This window comes from Hirundo rustica, chromosome 8 (assembly GCF_015227805.2).
Source record: "Hirundo rustica isolate bHirRus1 chromosome 8, bHirRus1.pri.v3, whole genome shotgun sequence".
NCBI lineage: Eukaryota > Metazoa > Chordata > Aves > Passeriformes > Hirundinidae > Hirundo > Hirundo rustica.
In genome coordinates, this window is record NC_053457.1 from 7,373,222 (window position 1) to 7,398,775 (window position 25,554).

At 41.3% G+C, this 25,554-nt stretch overlaps 1 protein-coding gene across 3 annotated transcripts in view; it reads right to left on the bottom strand.

The window, feature by feature from the left end:
- Nucleotides 1-25,554, bottom strand: part of PHYHIPL (phytanoyl-CoA 2-hydroxylase interacting protein like) — a 54,085-nt gene that overhangs the window by 8,665 nt on the left and 19,866 nt on the right. For 2 of the 3 annotated variants that reach the window (XM_040070781.2, XM_040070778.1), the window contains exon 2: nt 1,916-2,112. In XM_040070781.2, the coding sequence (XP_039926715.1) occupies nt 1,916-2,080 (165 nt within the window). In that variant the 5' untranslated portion in view covers nt 2,081-2,112. Of the gene's footprint in view, nt 1-1,915; nt 2,113-21,570; nt 21,840-25,554 lie in introns of those variants that run through there. The other variant, XM_040070779.1, reaches the window with a different exon arrangement.

Here is a 25,554-nt window from a genome sequence, read left to right on the forward strand (position 1 = left end):
GCTGTGAGGATGCAGCCCCGAGTGCTGCAGCTGCTGGACCATCAGCTCCTGCTGCTGAGCTTCAGCTGGGAAACCCCTGAGGCTGACCTTAGAGGGAGGAGGGATGCTTGTCCTGAACCACACCCGGGTGACACATTTGGAATCTGAGCACCTCAATTATCAAACAAAGTTCATTCTAGATGTGTTAAAAATTGCTTAGTACTAAAGATGCGTGAAAGAGAACACCAAGTGCTCTGGCACAGAGTTGAAGTATTCAGTCTGTGCTTTACTGTGTCCACCACTCTCTGCCCTCTGGATCTCTGTCATTCTGGCTTGGGAATAAAACCATCAAAAAATTACACCAAAAAAAAAAAAAAATCTTTACCAAGTCACTAATAAAATTAATAGCAAGCAATTTTTAGTTAATTCCGACAAGACATCCAAATTATCCAATTTTAATTGATAGATTTTAGTCTCCCATTCTTACAAAACCAATTAACTTTGTCCTTTGACTAAACACTACTGAACAGTAAAAAGCTAGGGAATTGCTGGGAAACACAAAATAAATCTAATAGCTTATCTTTATTATACTACCAATATCCTTTCCCCTCTCTCCATTTTTAGTCTAGTCTCATCACTGTGATAAAGATTCTGAAGTGTATGTGGTGTTTGCTCTACTAGGATGGCTCTACTTTTCACAAAAATAAATGTTCCAAATATACACCAGTTTGCACATGGATGGAAAAACATGCAGAATAATAAAATAAATGAAATTAGAAAGAATCCATCCCAATTTAGAGAGTATATTTATTCCTGCAGTGTAAATTGGGAATTTCGATTCAAAGGCCGTCAGTCCAAAATTAGTAAGAGCAAGAAAAAAGCAAAAGTACCCCACTATGTTTGCTATTACAATTAAAAATGGGGCATAATATATGCCTATTATAACATTAGGTTTAGTAATGTTTCACACACTGTTCCTAGCAACAGCAGCACCCTGGCCAAACATATAAAATCCTCAGTTTCAAGCAGTAGTAAGTGATTTTTTTCATTAATGCATATGTTACTTCCAACAAAAAAGGTAAAATAAGAAAATTATACACATACCATTAACAGAAATCTCATGAAAAATACTCTCACAATAAAAAGCCTCAGAGAAATTGGTTGGAATATTTTCTGATTATCCCAATGGCTTAGAAACCAACAGTTACTTAGGTGCTGAGATAATTACATCCCTTACATTTGTTTGGATGGTTATTTGTGCCTTGGCAAACCTTATCTTTTAGATAATGTTAACATTATTTTTAAATTTGAAAGATATTCTATCTCATTCTGTGTTTCTTTAGACATCTCAGTATTTCAACTGTTCTGAGGTCAAAGCAGATTTTGCTGGATTTGGTAAGTGCAGATCCTGCAATGCCTTCAATATGTTCCTGCACCAGAGGCTTGAGGAAAGAGGCCAGATGAATATTCAGGTCACAGTGCTGAGTGCTGCAAACTAAAATTGCTGGAAGCCTTCCTGAAGTGCATTAGAATTTGTGGCTCTTCTGTTGAAATGGTGTGTGTTGCTCTCAGGAGTCTGTCACTGAACAAGGACAGGCAGAGAATACACACATTTTGTAAATAATGATAAAGAACTAGTCAGGAATAAAAATGGCAGGCTTGCACTACACTGTAGGGCTTCCAAAAGCACTTTCAAATGAAACAGAAAAGGTAATGTACAGTTCTCTGTGGAACAAATGCATTTGTGTGTACATGCACCTAGGCTGGAGACAGAGAAGGTGCTTTGAGTAAACCAAAATTCCATCAGATTAATCAAAACCCACCTTTCCTGGATATCCAATTCCTGTTTCCCATGACCTGGCTTTGAAAGTTCAATAAAACACAGAGATTCGTCCATTTAAAATCGAATATTTGTGCCTTTTTAAATGAAAATTACCTTGTGTTTGAATTTGTTGGAATTCTTGTTTTCTTTCTTGTTGAGATCGATGAAGTAATGAGTAATGCGATCCTTGGATTTAGAATCCATGTCCCAAGAAATCTTGAAGGAGTCACATGTGATGTTACTTATTTTGATGTTGTGTGGGACTGGAAGCTCCTCCATCTCTGCAATCCCACTATCTTGTGATTTATTCCCTGCACAGAAAAGAAGCACGATTCGTTCAGTGAAGGACTCATTTGATGGCTGTTTTGTGTGCTCCAGTACAAGCACATCCCTGAACAGCCTTCCACAAAGGCTCAGAGGGGGTCCTCAGGAGCCAGTGGGGTACAGACGTGCAAGTCTGGATGTCAGTGATGGAAAGCATTGGAAAGGGGCACAATTCCTCAGGTGAATAAGCAGTAATAACACGCTGCACAGAGCGGCTGGCATCGCCGCTGTGTGTGTTTGCAGGCTGACAGGAAAAACCATGTGAAGCTCTCAAGTGCTCCAAGGTTCAGTTAAGAAGCCAGCAATGCCCACAGTTAACAGAATGGCCCTATCCACACCTGTCAGCAACATAAACACAAGCAGAAATCGTATTCACCCTTAATCCATTTTTCAAGCACGGAGCGCAGCCAATCTCTGCAAGGTTTAGAGATGGTGGATGCACGTGCACATATGTATACACATATTTAAAACAGCGACTCCTTTGAAATGAAACAATTAACACTTTGATGAGCCACAGCACAAGGGACACACAAGCAAACTTCATTTTCTGCTCTTCGTTCTTTCCGTTTTCCCAGCTGAGACCCTGGAGTTTTCTTGGGAGGTTCTTTTCTAAGTACATATGGGAGATGAACAAATGACCATTGACCCCAAAAAGAATCACAGGTTCTAAATTTAGGTCTCCCTTAGCTCCCAAGGCAACTCTATAATTCAGCATTCTGTGAACATTTGAACTCAGAAATGTTAGGTGTTCTTGCACTTACATAAAACCCAAGTCAAAAGTGAACAAATTTTAAAAAAAAAAAAAAAAAAAAAAGCCAAACAGAAAGCTAAGAAAAATACTGGGTAAAAAAGAAAAAAATCTATATGATGTAAGAGAGAAACAGAACAGAAAAAAATGAAAATTGTACATAGATAAGAACAGATAGAACCAAGAGAAAACAAAAAGCTAATGTCTCTATGAGAAATAGAGGAAAGGTCCCAAATTCTGGCCAGATGAGGAAGATGGGAAATTCATGCAAGGATGTGAGGCAATGTATTGTCAGAATTATTCACAGTCACATCTAGATATAGAAAAAAATACAGTATTTATACTTTTATCATAACTGCTAAAAATTATAGAAAACTGAACTCAGAGGGTTTTGGGCAGTAATAAAAGTAAAAATTTTACTTGTAAAACATTAGGAACATTTCAGTCTCTCTACATACTCTGCCAAAGAATTATTCCAGCACTTCAATCCAGGAATATCACTGTTGGCCTGATTGCTCAAAATTCTGCTCATAGATACATGAAATTCAATCACAGAGCCTGCAAAATTCATAGATCTCCAGCTAGTATTGTGAATAATGTATTTTTACTGATGACTTCAAGAACTAATAAAACTATTTCTCTATTTTTGATTTATTTTATGCATTTACATCCAAAAGGTTGTCTATTCCTCAAACATTCTATTGCTCTTTTTTTTTTTTTTTTTTTTTTTTTTTAATTTTTAAACTAATATTGAAATCAGTTAGCGCACAGTTTTGCTCAAAATGCCCCCCTATTTGTACCATACACAATGACATTTTCAACAGCTGCACTGGCTGCCACAGACTCAGAAATATCAGTCATCACTGAAAGCTTTCTCTTCATATGAAAGACGTGGTAAGTGCTTTTCCCAACATGACATTTCAGAAATCCAGCAGGGAGAAAATGGCACTGCTTTCTTTTGCAAGCAATTTGTATTTGAAAGGTGACTGCAAGCTCTGCCAGGTACACTCAAAAGGCTTCCCACGATCGGCTCTTCCAAGAGCCAGGCTCTGTGGTTCAGTAGAAGATGGAGCGTGGCTGCTGAGGTTCTCAGAGCTGGAGAGCTGCACAGACCCCAGCACACTGAACTCTCTCTAACATCCTGGACACACATGCAGCCAGGAAATCCAAGCCATAAATCCACAATATGCAAATGATTTGCCTAAAAATGAGCTTCTGTGTTCCATACCCAGGGCCTGAGCCGTGATACAAATGGCCAAGGTGGTTTAAGCCTCAGGACACGTGCAAAGCAGAAGAAACATTTTGGAGAACACCAAAAGCAAAGATGAAAGTGCTTCTGGAAATAGGTATCATTTTCTGTGAGTTTCTTTGTAGTAATACCTGGCACACCTGTTCAGATAGCTGCACTCCCATTCCTCTTAATTTCTTTGCTTTTGAAGTGAATAAATAGCTTTAAGTGAATGTTAGGCAGAAAATCTCCAGGTAATTTTCAGGCTTAGGGGAGGGGTTAGGGTCAAAAGAGTCAGAGCCTGCAGCTTCAGGAAAACTGGGGCTGGAAAAGGCACACCAAGGCCATCCCAGCAGAGCTCCAACACTGCTGCTCCTACATCTTTGTGATCTGGAAAGCCATGGTGCTGGGGTTAGGGGTAGAGTAATGGTTAGATAGAAAACTCGGTGACACAAAACACATATTTTAGGGAAAGTGTGAAGACAACAAAGAAAACTAAGCACATCTAACATGCCAAGCTCCTGAAGAAGCTCCCCCTCTAACACTGCCCTTTTTCCCAGGACTGAAAGTTTGCTACAAAAAAAGCAAGCCCAGATTCAGTGGTGAATGTTCTGTTCACCCAAACCATGTCAAGCACCTCAAAGCAGCCTCTAGGTTGCTGTAATTTTTTTATGGTGTGTGAGACATCCAGAAGCCACTGAAAGAACTGGGAAAGACAAAAGCATGGGGAAGCCCTGGTGACATCCCACAGCCAGCTACTGGGAGGAAAGTCAGTGGAACCTTGCTGAGGCCACGTCTGTGTCACCACAATGTCCCCCTACAGGGATGTAATTTCACTCATCGGGGCTGCTGTCATGCAGAAGAGGGTGCACCAAGTGCTGGGAATGCACAGAAGACATTAACTCCTGCAGGTACTTCTGTGAGCTGTCAGCTCCATGAAAAGCTGGGAATGTGATGAGGGAAACGTGGCTCAGGTTCATGAGCCAGGCGAGAACTGCACTCACAAAGGACAAAATTAAAAGCTAATGCTAGAGTCTTAATACATTCTGGGAAGATATCTGAAAATGAAAATATGTGTAGATGAGGATGAGAAATAATTTCTGAGACCCTGAAAGATCAGATTTAAAGATAGATAGATAGATAGATACCAACAGCACATGTAATAAACACACTAAAGGCCAAACAGAATTTTATAATAAAAATCACTTTTTTTTTTTTTTTTAAAAGCTCACCTTATTCAGACTTTAAAATGCATTCACTGGGGAAATCAGAATGTGGTTTTCTCAAGTTTACGTTTTCAGCACAATGAGAGATGTTAGCTACGGTATTTTGAAGCAGAAATGTTTGATGACAGGGGATCAATGTCTTAAGAGCACACAGGTACCGTGACATAAGAAATCCTCTTATTAGACGTGGATGCTAACAATTGAGAACAACTCATTTACAAACAGGAACTCACATAACATGAACAGAAAAACCCTTACACCTTCTGAAATACAAGTTTCTACCTTTTCTTGGCTTGATAATTCAGCTGATAGGTTATATATCAGCTCTATAAAGGTAAAATATTGCCATTTCAGAAATCTGATACAGACTGACAATATTTAAGTGCTGTAATTGAGACTGAATTCTCCAATTTACTGAGAAGGTATTTAATTTCCTCAAAAATTCAATAGAAGGGAGGAAACTTTATTCTGTATCACCATCAAAAATGACAGGGAAGTGCCAGGAAATTACATATTAACTGATAGTTTAGGTTTAACTAAGCTAAAATACAGTCTCATATTTTTCCCCTGTGCTCTGGAATGAATGGCTCCCTGTCCAACTGCTGGCTATATAGAATTGTTTTACAGAGCCAGGACAGTATGTCCCCACCAAGCAAATAATTAACCTGAATACCAACATTCCCATGTTCACCTTGTTCAAGAGAGACAGTGAAATCACACAGAGGGAATACAAACGCAACAGTCAAAAAAATATTAAATCAAGGGTGTTATTTGTAATGCTATGTAAGTGCACTTCTCTATGATAGCTATTCTATTTCAAAGCTCAATTTTTTCATCCGTAACCACAGAAGTAATGTTTATGTTTTGTTTGTGCCTCTTTTCATGTACAAAAATATGAGTGAAGAGTCTCAGACTCCTAAGGATCTCTCTCTCTCCCCCAGAATCCTGGTAAACTACCAGCCAAGAGAGATTTTCATACTTACATAAGCATATTTAGGAATATTTTCTAAATAAGTATCCTTGTAAAACTAATTCCTAAATTAGATAAAGAGAAAATGCCTGACCCTAGAAATCCTGTTAGAGGGATAAACCCTTCTAAACCTTCTTCTCATTTCCTCCCCATTGTCTTATACCACGCTTGTGCACTTTCTAGTAAGAAATGTGCACTGTGTCCAAGATTTTTTAAAAAATAGTTCCAAAAATAAAGCATTAATTAACTGTAACATGTCCATCTACATTTACTGAGTGTTTTTGAAAAGTGCATGCACATTCAGACTCTCCTACTTATTGGTTTTAACAGCTTAATTTATCTGTTTCCTGCTGATCTAGGACATTGACTTCAGCAGGAATACTCCACATGCAAACCAAAGAGAGCACAACTGGACTCTGCCTTCAGCACAGGCACCTTCTTCAGCTGAGAGTGCCCCCCAAAGAGTGCCCACATAAACAAAGCACTGAGCAATCTCTGGACTGCCTGGTTTCTGTGCTGAAAAATTTGTCTCTGCCCTTACAAAGGACTTGATTCTTCCTCCTTCTCGCACGGAGGATGAATGCACTCTACAAGTGGTGCCGTGCCTGGGGTCAGCAGCAGCCCGATCTCTCGCTCCTGTCACTGGCTCCCGGTTCCCAGGGAGCAGGTCCTGCTCTCTCCAAGCCCGCTTCTTGAATTACACCTGGAATAATTTTGATACAAAATATGCACCTGCTAATCCAAAAGCAAAAGCTACTCTCCAAAAGATTTTATGCCTATGACTTGCAATGATGTTTAGGTACAATTTTCATATGATATATTTACATATATATATATATATATATATATATGATTTTTCCAGACTACTGTGGAAAGAAGCCACTAATACTTTTACTATGCTAAGAAAGACAGAAATACTAACAAAAAACCTCACCTTTGGGCAGTGAGCCTCCTCAGGCTCACTTTGCATCCAGTGGAGAGAGGCAGTTTCCTAGATGGGATAATCTGAGTACCTACAGGTAGCTCTCACATTTCACTTTGCCCTGGAGGAGTGTAATTCTCTTCAGAGACTAGAGAGGGAGGTCACAGCAGCTAAGAGGTAGCTGAAGTTACCCTTTATAATTATTTCCTAAATTACATTGGTCAATTTGACTGAATCTCATGATGCAACAGCAATTTGCAAGATTTCTGCCAGATAAAAAAGAAAAAAACCAAGGGGTTAAAAAGTAAGTTTTACACTCTAGCCAACTTCTGAACTCCTTAGCAAAGAAATCGACATAGCACTGACTCAGAAATATCTTTTGGACTGATACTTTAAAAGGGATAAAATGTTCAAGAATAATTTCTCTGAATTTCTGTGTCAAATACATCATTTATCCCTACAATATTTTTTTTCTGAAAACACTGACAGGATCAATTATCTCAGGACCATTTAAGCTTGAATGTGGATGAATTTATAAGTTACTAACTGCAATTATAAATAAATTATTTAATAACTGTAATTTAATTAATTTTAAATTAACAGTGCATTTAATTGCATCATTAAACTAATTTCTCAAAATAATCGTTTCCTCTCTAGCTATTACCATACAGAAAATTCAGATATATCACTGTTGTTATCAGTCAAATTATCTAAATCAGTGCCAATTCTTCCTTTGATTTTTGACTTATCCTTAATTGAAACAAAAATTTAAGTAATGATTAGTAACATCTTCAGAAACAAATGATTTGGAAAAGTCTTTTTGAAATCAATGGAATCTAAGCTGAGTTACTCCAGAATTTCTGAAAGCATGATTGCAACTATGTACACAAATTTCAGAAACTCAAAGCATAACACAAACCCCGACTGCAAATCAGATCAATGGCTAAATTGGCAAGGCTGACCTTATTTTTTCACGAGGATTTATTTCTTATTTGTTATCCTGACATCTTGGAGGTATTCAATATTTATACCTTACTCATTCGAAACTCAACCACAGTTTCAGAATGTTGATAGCAGCCAAACCCCTAGACTGAGTACTGAAATGGAAATAGATACAAGTCCCTGTTATACCTTTATATATAATTACCTTTTTATAAAGTACCCTTTAATCCTTATAGATATTTTCTGAAGAATATTTGTAAAACTCTGTGTCTCTATGCCTTTAAAAAGTACTTGGTGTCCCACAAGGTTGGGCCTTTATTATTGGATGTTTCCTCTTTTCTTTTTGTAATTTTATTACAAGTAAGTTGAGGGTTAACACAGTAATATGCTAAGCTAAACACACACAGCTTCACACAAAATACAGTTTTCACTGTGTTAAAAAAAAATGGAGAAAACATGAAAAAGGAGGACTTTTATTTTCAGACAGAAATATGCAACTGAAAGGTTGTAAATAATCATGTAGGTACATTTTCCTTCATTAAGCACCAGGAAAACTCTGAGATTGAAAACCCACTTAGGTTAGAAGATTAAACTGCAATCCAGACTATCACCTTTACTCTCCCCTGTACCTGAGACACGGAGATCTGCTGAGATCCATTGACCCTACCGTGCTCTAAGGACTGACCAAATCCCTGGGTAGAGAGCTGAGAAGTGCTGGGATCACCTTTTATGACCCATGAATACCAAACCCAAACAAACTGAATTGGCCAGATAAGCTGAGACTGAGTGCAAACATCACCACCATCCATCAGCACCTTGCTCCTCATCCTGTCCGCTGAGTAACTCCTGTATGCAAAAATAATTTATGGCCAGTTCCCTCTAAAGTTCTCAGACTGCTTCCACTAAACACTTCATGTTTTACTGTACCTTGCCATGTAAAGCTAAACAAGCAACCTTCTGTGGAATGAAAGTTGCAAGGTGGCAAAAATAGCTCCAGCTGCACTGCAGCTCCTGCTGGCAAACCATTGGCTTTCATGGCCCTGCCATCAGAGCCAGGCAAGGGCAACTCTGTCTTCTTGAAATCAAAAAGGACATTATGGCAGGCCACAAACACTAAGCCACTGCAGTATTTACTCCTAATTGAACATTCCCACTTTGTTCAGCACAGTGAGCTTGCAGTACATGGGTGGTAAGTGGCTCTTCTCAGCATGTGTTGGCTACAAGACACATTTGAAAAACAAATTTTAATTAAAATGTGCATTTCTCAGTTGCTGAAAGGGAAAGAAGGTAACAAGGGATGTAAAAGGCTCAAAACCACCATCTTGCTTAATTTAAATGCCATTTAAAAATTAAAAAATGAACTTTATAATCCTTACATATATTAATTTAAGTATAATGCATAACTTCAGTTACACAGAATTCCAGACTTGGAAAACAAGTATGTCAGAAACTACTATAAAATCTCTCCCAGATCAACCTATCACATCCACTTCATTCATTTAGCAGAAGTCTGTGTTTTCAGGTCTCTATTATTCTCTATCCACTGTGAAATTCTGACCATAATTCAGACTGCACTCAGGCCCGTTTTGTGGTGTATTTTTGTAAGGATGCTATCTCCGTGCTCTTCTGCTGAAAACTGAGAGTAAAATTTTTCAGCAGGCTCCCAGCCTGTTGATTCTAAAGGGGCAGATTTTGGAGCAGGAAGGATGCAAAGCTTTTTATGGCATGAGGTTTGTCTCTTCTGGTGAATAAAATGTGCAGCTGCATCCGAGACTGTGGAACTGCCTATGTCTCCAGGACTAACAACAAAGGAAAACAGATCTCATAGATGAAGGCACTGACTGTATGACCCCAGACAAGTCGCTTGGGGCCAGATTCCGATCCAAGTTTCACTGCTCTGGGTCACTGGCCTAATTGCTCCAGTGCTCTTCATCTCACAGTGTAATTGAGGCGAAGCATTGCCCTTAGTTTCCCACTGCTTTTAATATGAACTGTGTATTAGAGAAGTGAGTGGCCTTCCATGATTTGTGCTTGTCACTGAACAAGAGAGAGAGACAAACACTTCCATTTTAGTTTATTACTATGAACCTCATTCATACCGGTTTACCTCGTGCCTTGGCTGGCAACAACTTGTGCCATTTATTGCAGCTGTGTCTTCATTTAAACCAAAATTGTGTTCTCTACTTCAAGTTAAGTCATGTGAGTTCAAATCTAGCAAGATGAGGCAGCCTTGTACTCACACGAGCTTTAATGTGACCTGCCAGCTTGCCAGAAACTGCAAGTGCCCTGATCACACAAAGATATTTTCATTTAACATCCATTTCCTTTCACCAAAAGGGAAGCCCAGACAGAAAGGCAAAACTCGTCACTTGAAGGGCAGCAGAGAGAGCTGAAGGCTGGGGAACACAGTTTTACTAAGCATTTTCCTTGAGAAAGTAGGGTGCCCAGCATGAGTGGGCTTTTGTAACTCTCTGGATACCCTGGCAGTCTGCAGCATGAACGAGCATTTCTTTATTTCAGCGCACTGGCAATTGCTGTGTGCTTTTCACACACAACTCCTGTAAGGAATGGGATTTGGCTCTGGTTTACACCAGTTTGTGCTTTTTAGCTGTGATTTAAAATGAATTACATATTCACAATAGTTCAGGAAATTCTACTCTGCAACTTGTACTGTTTTATTTTGCATTTAAATTGCATGCACGTTTCAGAACTCTATGCCTGTTTCAGACTTTCTCTCAGGCCCTGACAAATAAAGGGTATAGGGATTTTGAGAGTCTTTTTTTCTTTTTTTTTTTTTTGGCAGGAGTTGTTCTGTTTTGTTTCATTTTTAGCTGGTTTCCTAAGGAAACCAAACATTGCCAAGTCCTTTGGATGTAGGTCTGCCACTGGTTGACTGTTCCTAACTTTTGAACCTCTGAGAAGAGCAGAGAGCTCACAGAAAACCTAGGTTGCTGCCAGTTTCTTTAAGGCAGGCAAGCATGCAGAAACAAGAGGATCCTGCTAAACACTCCTTATCGAGAAGAAGGCTACAATGAGGTAAAACTTTTCACTGTTACTAGAATATAAAGATGACACGGTTATGAATATTGTAGTCAAAGGAAATCTTTTGGGGAGTCTTCAGCACACTGGAATTCCCCCCCTCAGACATGGTATAGCATACTGACTGTGTATATTTACTAAAAGTCTCAGATGTAGCTTCCTGTCCTGATGGCATTTGTGACAGAACTCTGCTGTAGGTTATCTAATGAAAATTGTCTAATGAGGAGAAAACTCAAAGTGAAGTTTTGAGGTAATTAAGTTAAAAGAAACCTACAACAATTCTAAAAACATCAGATTCAAATCTATGGTCCTCAATAACTCTCAAATTGCTTTTTTTTAAAAAAAGCACAGCCCAGTTGGATACTTAGAATAGTTCCAATACAAATTTTTCTGTAGTCTTATTATGCAGGCTATCAACAGCCATTGGACTGCAACAATGGCACCAATCATGATCACCACGAGACAAAAATTGATTGGCTATAGAGGAATAGCTGCACAGCCTTCCACAAATTCACAAAGCCTAACAAGCCCCCTTGGGTATGGTGCTTAAAAAGAATTCATATTTAGATTAGATTTTCATCTCTTGGATTTAGAGCATTTAAAAGCATCTCAAGGAATGCTTTCCAGTTCCCACTCCCTACTATATGAGCTAATCTAATAAGCATATTGAGGTACACTGGAGGATTTCGTTTCCCCCTCTGGCTTCCATCTCCAGCCCTGCATGCTTGCACTAGTGCTGACAGCCCCACCAGGCAGCCTAGGGGGCTCCCTGATGGTCTGCTCAGGGAAACAACACAGAAACCAGCTGAGCATTACAGAATATACAAAAATAGAAAAAGGAGCATCACTATACATGGAGGTCGTGGTTCTGTCTTGCCTGCACTTGTCCAGTTATGAGAAAGCACAGAGTACCAGATATGTTCCTATCACACAAGTCATGCTGGGCCACCTGGCTACTTGATGTGTCACAAAACCTGAAATTAAACTCCCATGCTCTAGAAAGGCTGCTCTACTCAAATCCCTGGATATAGAGTATGGTTTAAGAATTCCCTGTAACCTAAACAGTGACAAAGAGAAGTACAGAAGTGACATATTCTTTGGGTCAGGGTCCCAAAGCACGGCACAGAGCTGTTCACAGACAGAGGAAACAAAGAATTGAACCTGGAGTTTCAGGTGCCTCCATCTATGGGGGAAAGAAAGCAAGCTCCACACATGGGCAGAGGTGAGACAACCGCAATAAAAGGTATGAGAAGTCCTCCTGTCCAAACCTGTCCTTTCATGAGGAGTAAGGTGATAGCTGTGCCATCAGAGCACAGGTAACACTGCCTAAAATTCCAGCATGTTCCACACAAGAGGGCCATAACTTCCCTGTGATCTACTGGAATTGGCGAACAGCCTGAGGGGATTTTCAGTTCCTCTGATTAGGGCTATGCCTTGGAATTACACTGGAAGTGTAAAGGCTCGAAGTTCATCAGGAACATTAATGCTCTGAAAGTCACATGTTTACTACTCAACATTTATATTAAGTTACCAGCATAAAGTTCATCGTGAATGTGTAAGTGCATAGTATTTACCTTATGTCATCACGTGGAAGATGGACCATAGTAGCATTAAAAAATACAACTGCTGCTGCCCTGTTTTTAATTTTATCCCTTCCTTTATATAAACTCACATATAATTTCCCTTTATATAAGTTACATTAAAAAGAACAACACAGCATGAGTCACTCCACAGATACTTGTAAACTAGGACTTACAGCTGGCCAGGACTGAAAGAGCTTTTTAACATCTTTTTATCCTGCTTATTTTGAAGTCCAAATGTTTTCAATTATGAGTACACATATAAGTGAGCTGTAAAAAAAAAAAAATGTTCAGAATAATCTTTTAAAAATGTTATTTCTAGCATATTTCTAGCATTTCTAACGTAAAAGTTAAATGCAGATTGTAAATACAGGTTAAATATATAAACAAATATATAAATCTATCTCATAAAAAAGACAGATTAAATCCAGACAAACTACAACTTATAGAGAAAAATTCCAAATGAGATGCCTATCTGTATGAAATAAGATAGAACACACACACCAAAGACTAAGAAAATACAGCACTTGTAAGATCTTAATCATGCCACATTATGAATGCAAATTGTTTTTTTACACAAAGTCTTACTGAAGCCAGTGGAACAGCTCAGGAAAGAAATTTATGGGATGCTTCTGATCATTGCAAACCGAGGAATTCTCCTAACAAGAGTGCTCTGATATACATAGCTTAATATGGCAATTCCTTCAACTGTGCTTCTCCTAGAGCTGCCAGCTGGGAATGACTTTCTCCAATATCAAAGAAATAAACTCCAGACTCCAGTCTACACACTTGGAACTAAGAGTGCGACCCTGATAATGTTTTCTGTCACTCTGCAGGGATGAAAGAGCAAACCAGTTTTAAGGCTTCCCATTCTTGGCAGCAGCTACACCTGTCAAGACTCAGACAAACACTTGTTAGGTTGTGAAAACAGTACAGCTAATCATTGCTTTTGGAAACAACCATGCAAAACACCTTGTTCATTCAAGCAGAAATAAAACAAGAACACTCTGAGAACAATAAAACAAAACTGACTAATGATTCAACCATAAGCACCACTGTGAAAACTGATTCAGTTACAAACGCTACAATGAATTCTAACCAAATCTTCTGTGCTGAAGGAAAAAAAAAAATCAAGGTCAAATGAAGAATATTCCAGCATGGAACAAACTCCAGTGAGGAAATCACACAAAGTGATCCTGGAGCAGAGTTTTCTTTAGTTCCAACTGCCTAAGCACTGTCTTTGTTCATGCTTTTCTATAGCACTGAAATATCTTATACACATATGCTGTACTGGTAGTGTCAGTAATATTTCTCCAGATGTGTTTATTAATTTTTTAAGAAAGTGGTCTGCAAGAAAAAAATGCTTAAAAAGTCTGTCAAAAGAGAACAGAAGACATAGTTTAAGCCTGTGAGCTGTGTTCAGCCAGAATTAAATATATCCTTCAGGTCACAAAAAGCACGAAAGGCCACGCATGCTGGCAGAACAGAAGAGGTACCTACTGTCCTGAGTGGTCTAAGAAAAACTTAGATTGGGAGGAGTTTAAAGATACAGTCGGGGTGGAAGATACTGCCACTGCTTCAGCAGGACAAAGAGGACTGTAAACTGCCTTATTCAGAAAAGGCAGAAACTTCAAACCTGCTGTTTAGAAGTCATGAACAATAAAAGATGGAGGAAATTACAAGGAATGGGTCAAGGAGGAGATCTTTCTAGATTCTAGGGGGGAAAAAATGGAAAACTAATGAGGCAGGGAAGTCCCAGAATGAAAAACCAAGGTCAGGAAGACAGGCTCGAGCAAGTCTTTGGAGACAACAAAACTCAACAATTCCTGACTGGAACCCATTCAAAAATCAATGATGAAATACTAGAGAAATCTAAACAAGAATGTGATAGAGCCTCTCCTCCACAGATCTTACATGGCAGAAGGGATACTCTGCCTGTCCTAGAAGCTGTGGCTCTGGGAGCAGGAACTTCACGGGAAAGCTCCTGGGAAGACTGAATTGGCCTTCTGGGTGCCCTCTGACCTGGATCATACAGGCAAAATGGCAGGGTAAAGTGTGAATTTGGAAACATGAGCTCAGAACACTTCTCACAAGAGGTGGGAGAGCCACCAGATTAGTAGGCTGCAAAGAAAATTACTAGTAAAATAGAAAAATCTAGTTTAAGATGAAAGAGACAAAATAGATAATAATGGCTTAACCCTTCCTCAATGAAAACAGTTGAGTCTTTGAGATTTGCAGAATACATATGAAATTTTAAATGAGGGGTGGGCTTGGCTTCTTCTTCTAGGGGACTGCTTCTCATCTGCTGGAGGGGTTAGAATTTCTCTTCCCTGAATGATTCCTCCTGCCACTGTACTGACTGAGAACTACTGATCTGCTAGGCAGAACCAGGGCTGGCAGAGGTGAGAATGACACATGGGAAAACAAATAAGGAGCTCACATGTCCACTGGGCTACCACAGAGCCTGTGGCTGCTTCCAGGCTTTGTGTCTCTGTGAATGATCTAAAGAGAGATCGCATTTTTGTATTGCAGACAACATGAAACAGAAGGAGCTGCAAGCACAAGATGGCTCAGAAGCATAGGCAGGAAATGCTACAATGAATTCTGCTACAGAATAAATAAATGAATGCATCTGGGAATTCTAATCTGAAACAAACACAAAGAAGAAGGAGCGTACACAGGGGACAATGATGATTAAAATGCTTTAAGTACAAAATTGACTAGAAATCAACTACAAAAGCTATATTATATGTTTGAGTTTCAGCCCAGCAATATCTGCACTGGGAAAGAGCAGTGATTCTGTAGGTGAACCTAGCATAATTACACATCAAGCATTTCAGGAGCTTTAAAAAGGATCTTGTAGAGTCACAATAAAGAATAATCGAATGAAAAAGGGCAGAAATAAAATGGCAGGTGAAACATAAATAGCTAATAATATATAACTTGGTCATTGCCAGACAAAATAGCTCACAATCAATTACACAGATTTGGGCATCATAAAGCTCTAAAAGAAGAGGAGAAGGAAAATAACCCTAAAAATTCATAATTATAAAGGAAGAATTTGAATGACTACATTTCTTGACACCAGGATGTTGAATAGCCAGCTTCCAGCAAAGCCTCTCTCTACTTAGTGACATCATTACTGACGATATAAACCAAGACAAGATGAAATACTGGCTGAAGTGGAAGACACAAGCAAACCATTAGTTTTCTTCTCTTCCACAACTCTAAAGATCATTCATGAAGACTTATTGCTTGGCTCCATTTAGTATTTTTCTGTTCTAACAATGAAGAATATGTGAAATCGTAGTCTCTGGCAAGAATGTAAAGCTAAAACAGTAATTAGTATTTTTCTTTACAGCAAGAGAGCTTTTGAAGTGATGCACTAGATTTTAATTCCTACCTGAAGCAGCATTATTGTTTGTCACATACACAAAAATAAAAAAAAACCAAACCAAACAAACAAACACAACACAACAAAAGAAAATCCCAAACAAAAACAACAAAAAACACCAACCAATAAGCATAACTCTGAATTTTGTGTCCTATCAAAATATCACAAATACAGGAACTTCTCTATTATACTGAATACAGAAAATATGAACTGTGCCCAGAGTGTCATAGTTTGTTTTTTAAAAAAACTCAAACAACTATTCAACAACAAAGATTCAGGACACCAAGAATTACTGGGAAAATTGGATCTCCCAGTTGTCCATCATGTGAGAGTCTACCTAGCTATTCGACTTTTCCCATCTCTCAGACATACATGATGACATTTCAGAAATAGCTGTGATACTGCTCCAATTTGCCAAAAAGGGGATTTGAAGAGGCTGGATGATGCTCCTTTATCCCTTCTGTTGGAAAGGTGAATGTCTACACAATATGGCAATTAAAACCCCAATTAATGAACTCCAGAAAAATACTTCCAAATCCTCCAATAAATCCAGCATGATAATAAACTCCTGCAATAAATTAGAAAACATGAGACATGCTCAAATAACATGAAAAGCCAAAGATGCAAGCTGTTTACACAAACCTGAAATGGCATCTTAGCTTATATGATGTAATGTTTTTATACAAGCCTGGTAGACTAAACACTTGTGATGGTGCCAAGTGTTTGGAAGGTGATGAAATTGATTGAAACTGGCCAAGACACCAGTTCCAGCTCTGATCCTGATGCCTAAATACTACCTTCAAATATATGAAGGCAGAAATAAGTTTAAAAGCACATTAATGAGATTGTATAGTTCAAGCCATCAACGGTTAGAAAATGCCAGAATGAAGCATACTTGAATAACCTTAAATTGGACACTTTGTTTAGATTCTGATGTAGCCTTTAACTGCATGATTATGTACTAATTTTTCCACACAAATTTTGGTTCATTCAGCATACATAATGAATAGTGCGAACATAATGAACTATTTTTCTTGTAACAGCTATTTGCTTTTGTTCAGCATGTAGTCCCAGGACTTATTTGCTACACATTATTCATATTCTTCTCTGAAGACAAAATTAGGAATTTCATCATGGGTTTTTCCATGCACCTCATGGGTTTTCCAGGCTACTAGAGTGTCTGCCTGATTAACAAACATTCATTAGTTTATTTTGAAAACACTGCTGTGAGGAGAGGCAGCAATATGCTTCTATTTTACACATGGAAAACTGAGGCATAGGGAAGTTGCTTAATGTGGTTGATGTTCTCTTCAAAGCCATTTTTTTAAAGTCCTACTCTAACAGAAGTCAGCAGCAGCCATTGACTCTGAGTGCTCCATGGTACCCTTCTTTGCTGGCAAATGAACAAGGAGAATTTGTCATCCTGGGGTTGTGTGTGGCTTTGGAAGATGCCATGCACTGACACACATTGACCCTTCTCAGGCAGCCACACCAAAGCACAGCCTCTTCTGCCCTGTTCCTTGAACTTGTTCCTCCTCCCCTTCCTTCTTCTTCCCAGTCACACTTCAAAAGTCCTGTTCTTCATTCCTGAGGCTGTCCTTTCAGTCCCAGCAAGTCCTAGATCCATTCCTTTATTCCTTAGCTCTGTGGTCCAAACTTCCCAGTAACCCCCCTCCTGTCCTTCCTCATTCTTCAAATTAATCTAGTCTAGGTGGACATACCCTCACTTTTTCCTCCCCCAGCTCTACTTCCCTGGGCATGCTGCCTGAACTTCCTTCCTTGTTCCTTTATCTTCTTTTCCTGTTCTCATCCAGGGTTATTTTGTGCAATTCCCATTTATCCTAATCCCTATCTTGCGAGCCTTTCCTGTTCTTCCACCCTCGACCAGCCACTGCCTCTAGTCTGTTAGCACCTTTGGGGCCAGTTTTCTTGCCCGACTCCCTTGTCTGTGTGCCCCATGTTCCAGCATCCTCTTTGATGGTTTGTTTCTCTGCTCTTCTCCTTTCTGCAGTTTGACAGGTGTCGTTTCGATAGGTGTCTTCTGCTTCCCCTCTGTCTGTGCCAGCGAAGGGCAAGGGGGAGTGGATGAGGCATCACTGCCCCAGGTCTGGCAGGACCCATCATCTGTAGGGGGAGCACGGCACAGCCACGGAGCAGCTTCGGGAAATTCAGCTGCTGTCATCCAACGCTATTCTACCAGACCGGTGAAAAGCTTGGTTTTTTCCAAGACTTACGGTTTTCTGACATCAGCTATATTTCCATAGCATTGGCGTGCTCATGACACAAAAGACGTCCATTCATCTACTCAAGGTTTAATCCCCAGGTCAGGCTAATACAAATTTTATTAAAAGGTCGCCAGAAAGTTCAGCACTGATTAAATAATCATTCCTGGCCTTACAGAAGTAAGGCTACAATGTTCAAATATGGCAAAGAAAAATAACAAATGCTACTTTTTTTTCCCGTCCACAGAGTGAGTTCAAGAGGGCTCTGAGGAAGTACACATTAGACTGCACATCAGACTGAGTTGTGCTATTAGACCCACAGAAAAGAATTAGAGCAAATACTGCAAAATGCCTTTGAAAATAACAGCTCATAATTTGCTTTATAATGTTGCATTCACTTTGAACCAAATCTTATCAGGAGTTTTTATCTAAAAAAAAAAATAAAATTCCAAAGTGCATACATTTATTACCTTTTATTTGACATTTGTAAGTTTTTTAATTGCTTTGATTCATTAAGAGAGATGACAATGCCTGCAAAGACAACACTGAAAGAAACCCAGAAAAAAATCCAAAAATAGATGATCTGTCATGATATTATTAATTGCTTACTCTAATCTCCAGATTTGTAGCTCCTGTATACACCTTCACAGAAGGTATAACCCAGTTTGCTGAATACAAAACATCTCAGTATTAATCTTGTCATTTTAGAAAACAAGAAAAATATTTTGCTATCTACATAAATTTTCCATTACTGCTTGTGTTTTTACTGCAGCAGTGGTTGTAATTCCAACTAAGTGCATTGCAGAATTTGTCATAGTTGGATATATAATGTTATGATTTCACTGGCTTTCTTTACAGTTATTACAGCCTAAAGACCAAGGACACTTTCAGAATATAAAAATATTTATAATTTACTGTGTGTAATACATTGTTACTTATTACAAGCCTTTATTGAACCTCAGTGATCCCAATCACCTTCAGAGCACCACCTTTTTCAATGAAGATACCCTAAAATAAATTGCAAGTATTTATAATACAAATGTACCCATGTAAACACTCAGGGATCTAAACGTATGGCATGTACATTTGTATGCTTATCTCAAAGATAAATGCCTTAACCTTTGCTTCCTTGTTCTGTGTTTCCATTCGATGCATAAGTGCCACCTGTAGGAAATACTGGAGTATGCCCAAGAGCAGCGCTGTGCCAGCTGAGGCACTGAGTTGTCTCCCTGCCATCCCCAATATAGACACCTCCTTTGGAAATTCAGCCACCTGTGGAGGAAGCAATGGCCCTGGATGATGGCAGCTTGCTTGATGAAGGTTAGTTTGTAAAGCCACATCTACAGGAAAGTTGTTGTTTTCCAGTGAAGTCTAATTGAAAAGGAACTGAAATGAAAAATATGACATTTTTCCATTTGCTTGTCTGTATGACATTAATCCGTAGGAATCAAGCAGTCCTTTGCTATTGTATGTTGATCCAAATAGAGTTTGTCATGATCAACGTGGACTCCTTCATTACAATTACTTAGGGTACACAGATACAAAAGATTGCATAATTTGTCTATTTTTAATTATATCTACCATCAATTAAAAGCAAAAGATGTGAAAAAGTGTTTTAACAACAACAACAAAAAACCCAGTGTAATAATCTCCACTACCACAAACATTGTTCAGTTTCCTGCGGCAGTGAGTAATGCATGAATGGATGAAAGTGCATCTATCTTAATTCCAAAATTCAAAGAAAAAAATCAAAGAACTTCTAATACAGCTATAAAAAGAATATTGGAAAAAATAATAACTGAGCATGTTCAATGCCTTATCATTCTTTTTTTTAATATTATAAAAGAAATTAAGAGCTTACAAAAAAATCAGCCTTTTAAATGTTAGAGTCTGGCTAGGTCAAAAAAGTGAAGTATTTAATCCCCGGTTGTAAAAAATAACAGAGAAAACCGGCCTGACTCCCCCTATAGCCATCAGCGTTACAAGGTGTGCTCCAAAACCACACTCACCACAAGGAAACAGTTTCATTAATTCAGCTGTACCAATCACCGATACAGTATCCCCACTCCTTGGCACATCTACTAGGTAACGAGAATTCTATACCCAAAGCACGTTTTGCATCCGAAAATGAGAAGTTATTTTTAATATTTCGACGTGAAAGGACAAGATAGAAATTTTCTGGTGTATGAGAACAAATTATATGCCACTCTACGGAAAAATATTAGTTCATTGTTTGACAGCCAGTGAGTCTGTTTAGTTCTGCCAGTGACAGCTGTGTACAAACGACACGTCTCTCTTCTCCCCTAGCCAGCCTTCAGCTTCGCTTCGAGCACGTACACTTGTTTTGGCTGTCCCTCGTCACCACCTGACATTTATCTGCTTGCTTCGACACAGACAACCTTTAACACCCGCGCCCGCTGCTCTGAACCCAAACTTCACCTGCCTGCCGGGGAGCAGACGTGCGGACTGACGGCCGCTGTCCCCCGGGCACTGCGGTCCCCGCGGCGGGGCGGGCGGCAGGCGCGGCGCGGGGCTCGGCTCAGCCGGGCTCGGCTCAGCCGGGCCCCTCGGTGCTGTCCGCGGTGCTGAACCGCCTCCCTCTCGTTTTCCCCCGCGCCCCATCTTGCGAGCCCCGGGCTCGGTCCGCTCGGCGCCTCACGGCTCTCACCAGGGACCGGCAACAAGTCTGGCCGCTTGCCCACGCCAGCCGGCACATCCGCCCGTCCATCTGAACACGGGAATTGCCCTGTGATACAAAGGACTTTGGAGACCGCGGGCAGCAAAACCCCACCGGGGCCGCTACCCCACGCCTAGCTCCGGACTCTAGCTCTCGTCGCCGCCTCTGCGAGAACGAGCCCCGGCGTCCATTCCTGGCAGGGGCAGGGTTGTGCATCGGGCTCGCCCGGGGTAATCGCGCCGCAACGCCAGGCGCGGTTTAGGGAGCGGCGGTTTTCCCTCCCTTCCCTCCAGCAAGGTGCAACCTTCTCTTCTTCTTTTGTTCTCAATGCCAGGAGGGTGGCGGCAGAGGCGGGAGGGGTGGGGAACGCTCGCACCTACAAATTCGTGGGGGATAACAAAGGACCATACGACGCGCGGATTAATTTGCATTAAGCATCCGTGAGGGCAGCGGCATCTTACGTCTGCGGGGATTAGCCGCGCCGAGCCCGGGCTTACCGTCCCTATCGCAGAGCTGAATCGCCTCCAGGCTGAGGTTCTTGATCACCTCCTCGCAGGGGCTCGTGGGGCTGCTCATGGTGTGCGCCAGGCGCGGAGCCTCCATCGCGCCCCTCGCCGCTGCCTGCTGTGGCTCGGCCGGGGCTGGGGCAGGGGCTGGCCGGCTCCGGTGCAGAGCCGCGCGGCAGCGCTTCCCGGCGCCGCCCGGCTCGGCTGCGAGCGCTCGGCGGAGGAGGCGGGCGAGGAGCGGATTTGTCACCGCAGCGAGCCGGGGAGGGGGCAGCAGCGAGGCGGGCGCCCGGCGCGCCCCGGGAGCCGCGTTTAAAGGGGCCGCGGCCGCCGCCTCGGAACCGTCCCTTCCCCCTCCGCTCCTTATGTAACGGCGGCCGCGCATCCACGGGAAGCTCCCGGGGAGCCCAAGCCCTCCGGGTCAGACCCTGCGAACGGCCGGCCCGGGGTCCAGCTCGCCTGCCTCCAGCACGGCTGCCCACCGCCGCGGCGGAGCTTGTTTCGAGGTTACTCCATAACCCGACAGAGTCGCCCGAGGCAAAGCCACCCCCAAGCCGCCGTTAGTGATTCCCTCCCCTAAACGCAGAGCCCACCGTGACCGCGGTGCGCGATCGCACCCGACTGCAAGGGCTCTGCCGTCCGCTCTGATCCTTCCGTTATGGCAGAATTTGCAGAAAGAAATACTAGCTGGGTTTAGGGTTTAGATAGATAAACCTAGAAAAGCTGTCAGAAGGTTATTGATTGCAAGAGAGGGTACGGGAATGAGCCATTTCTGGATATCTGCCCGGCACATTTCCCACCTGCCCTTTTGGTGGGAAGAAGAAATAATCCACGTGGTAGTGGTGCCATTCCTAGCAAGCTTTTTTGGAAAGTGTTTATTTATCAGTTCTCAGCTTCAGGAACAAGCACAGGGCCAGAAAATGAGAAAATTTGAAGAGTAATAGGATAATAAATTAAACTTGTGTAGCACTGTGCCATCATCAGGTGTGAGAGCTCAGCTCCCTCCCCACCACAGGCCTGCAGGCTGGACAAAGGAGCAGGGGCTGCAGGAGAGCACTGCTTTCTCCAGGTCACAGCCTGAGTGTGGGATCAAGATCACCCTGCTGGGATGGGGTCACCAGTTTCCAGACACAGTGGTTTGAGCCCATTTCCTACCACACATTAAAACAAGCATTCCTGGCACCAGTTTCTTGTTTCACCAAACCAAAATTGACACCATTCATCCACTGATCATGAGACATCAACACTGGTTCCTTTGAGAAACAGCAGCTCTCTGCACTGCTCCCACCAGGACTGAGGCTGTCATGTTTGTTGGTCAGCATGGCATGACAGCAAGTCCAGAGGGTCCCTAAAGCTCCCATTTCTCTTTCTGTAGTCCCAAGACCACCCAGTGTCCTCCCAGCCCTCACTGACCTGGCACAGCAGGTGTCTGTCATTCCACTAACACTGGACTTTGGGATCCTTCCATTTCCCTATGATGGTTTCCAGGGACACTGATCTCAGAAAATGAACTCTGGTGCTGCCTTTCACAAAGCCACTGCCAAGTGCTGCAGTCTAGAAGCATGGAATAGGTTTAGGAGCCTGGATCTCTCTGACAACTTTAAAAATCTGTAGCACATTTTTGAGGAGAAAGAGTGATGCTCAGCACTCTTCTGGGACTGTGTACTCTTTACAAAGACACCCCCCCACACACACATACACACACTCTCTTTCTTATGCCTCTTTTTTCCCTGCTTTTTTATTTCTCTGATGTTTTTCATCATGATAGAAAAAATGTGTGCAGAGAGGTCAGGCAGAGGAGAAACAGAATGAGTGGGAAGGGAACCTAAAGGAAGAGAAAATGAAAAGGAAGTAATAACAGGAAGGGAGAGTGTGAGTCAAGGGGGAGGTGGGAAGGGAGAGGAATATATGAATGAATTCACAGACAGAATGAGGGCAAATACAGAATCAGAGGGAAGAAATTAAAGTGGGTGAGACTGCATTCATCAGGTTTTAATTTTGTCTCTGACAAGCATTAATTCCCTGCACTGAAGCAAAACCTTTCTCCTTGATATTGCAACTGTTCTTAGCACACAGGCGTCTCCTACGTAAGGCTGGAAAATTTCTTTCTCTGAAGATGGTGTATTTAGTCTCTCAGCCTTATGTTCCACATTCATTGCCTTCCACGATGTGGCAGACACTTCAGCAGCTCACACAATCTTGTTACTTCTTTGCTATAACATTATATAAAGTCAATTTGAAACAGACACTGTTCTTGAATGCTGAGAGAATTCCCAAATTATTCTCTCTGCCTCTATTTTATACACCTTTCTCTCCTCTCCTTCTTATTCTATGCAACTGAGTTCAGGTTTTTAAGAATGGATGGATTTTGCATAGCTCTTTGAAGGCGGACAGCTTTGGGGGGTTTTCCCATTCTCAAAGGCCTCTCATTTCTCAGCTACCTTGTAGCAATAACCCCTGTCTGAGCTACATCTATTTCTTTTCCCACACCATTAATTTTTTTTTTTTTTTTTAATAAGAAAAGACCGATTAACTCTCCAAATACCAGCAGACTTCAGTGTAAATGTAGAGCAGAGAAACCTTTTCCATAGCTTTTCTGAAGCTACACCTGCCTGAGACAGTATTTTGCAGAGTCACACTTCAAACTGTGTGCTTCCTTCAGCCTATCACTACTCCCATCACCTGGGCAAGGGATCAACAGTTTTTAAAGCTCAAACTACCTCCCAGATGTGATTCCATGCAATCACTTGGCAATGAATTTAGTCCCAGATATTTCAGTCTCAGAGCCCACAATGCTCTCGTGGCATTTTTCTTACCTGAGAGAACTATACTCTGCTTGTCTTGACAAGGAATATTATTGTCTGAAGCACAAGTTATGTTTGTGCTAGAGGATGACAGAGTCTCAGCATATAATCAGAAAGTTTATTCTGTGACAGATTATCCCTGACAGTGTTCAGTAAAAAATGTCACATATCACAAATATGGGTCAACATTATGTAATGGAAAGTCTGCCAATGGCAGCACAACGTTAGAGACAGCAGTGTCATGTGTTTGGGACTGCAAAAGCTCGCAAAGAATTTACAACAGCAACCTCTCAGACTTTCAACATTTAGATAAACAGAATCTTACCGACTTCTGTCGTTCAACAGCAGTGTGTCTGTTATTACAGAAACCTCACACAAGGAGAGAGAAGCAGCGTTTTCTAGTGTGATGCACACATCAGGAAACGTGAGCTGTGACACACAGCTCTCGCCTGGTGAGGCTCAGCAATCTCAGCTCTCCTGCCTCAGCCTGGCATTCACAGTCCCTCAGGTAGGTCAGCAAGATCTTGCTGCAGGGCTACTGCTCTACAGCAGAAAGGCAGAGAGGCTGCCAGGCAGCTGGAGATGTGTGTGGCTTCTTTCCTAAAAGGCACCACCTCATTCGTGCCATGAAGCAAGGGGAAAAGGGATTCCTGTGTGTTCCTTTCCTGCCCACATACAACCCCCTCCACGTGATTACGAAGTTCAGCCCCGTGTTGCACTCTGCTTTGGGAAGCTGCTGTGCATTAGCTGCAGAGCACAGCCCAGAACACACATTCTCACTAGCTGAAAACTCTTTTGGATTTCATTGTTAGCAGGTTTTTATCTGCAAGTTATAAAAGAAACCCCCTTTCTCAGACCTCAGCAAGACTCAGAGCTCCAGCTCTGCCTTCCCACTTGGGAATAAAAAACAACTTGTGTTATTGCTCAGTGGACTGTGCAAGCAGAAGGCAAAAAGGCTACAGACATGGTTTTCAGGAAAGAAAAAACAGGCAGGAATTAAAGACAGCATTTTGGGATTTTTTTCCTCCTGTTAATATGTCACTTTTGAGGAGAGAAGAAAAATATTACAGGACAGATAAAAAGAAGGATGAAAATCAGCATTAAGGGTCAGTCCTAAAAGGTGCCGTGACTAAACTTAGCAGAAAATCCCTGAAGTTTCATGGAAATTAAT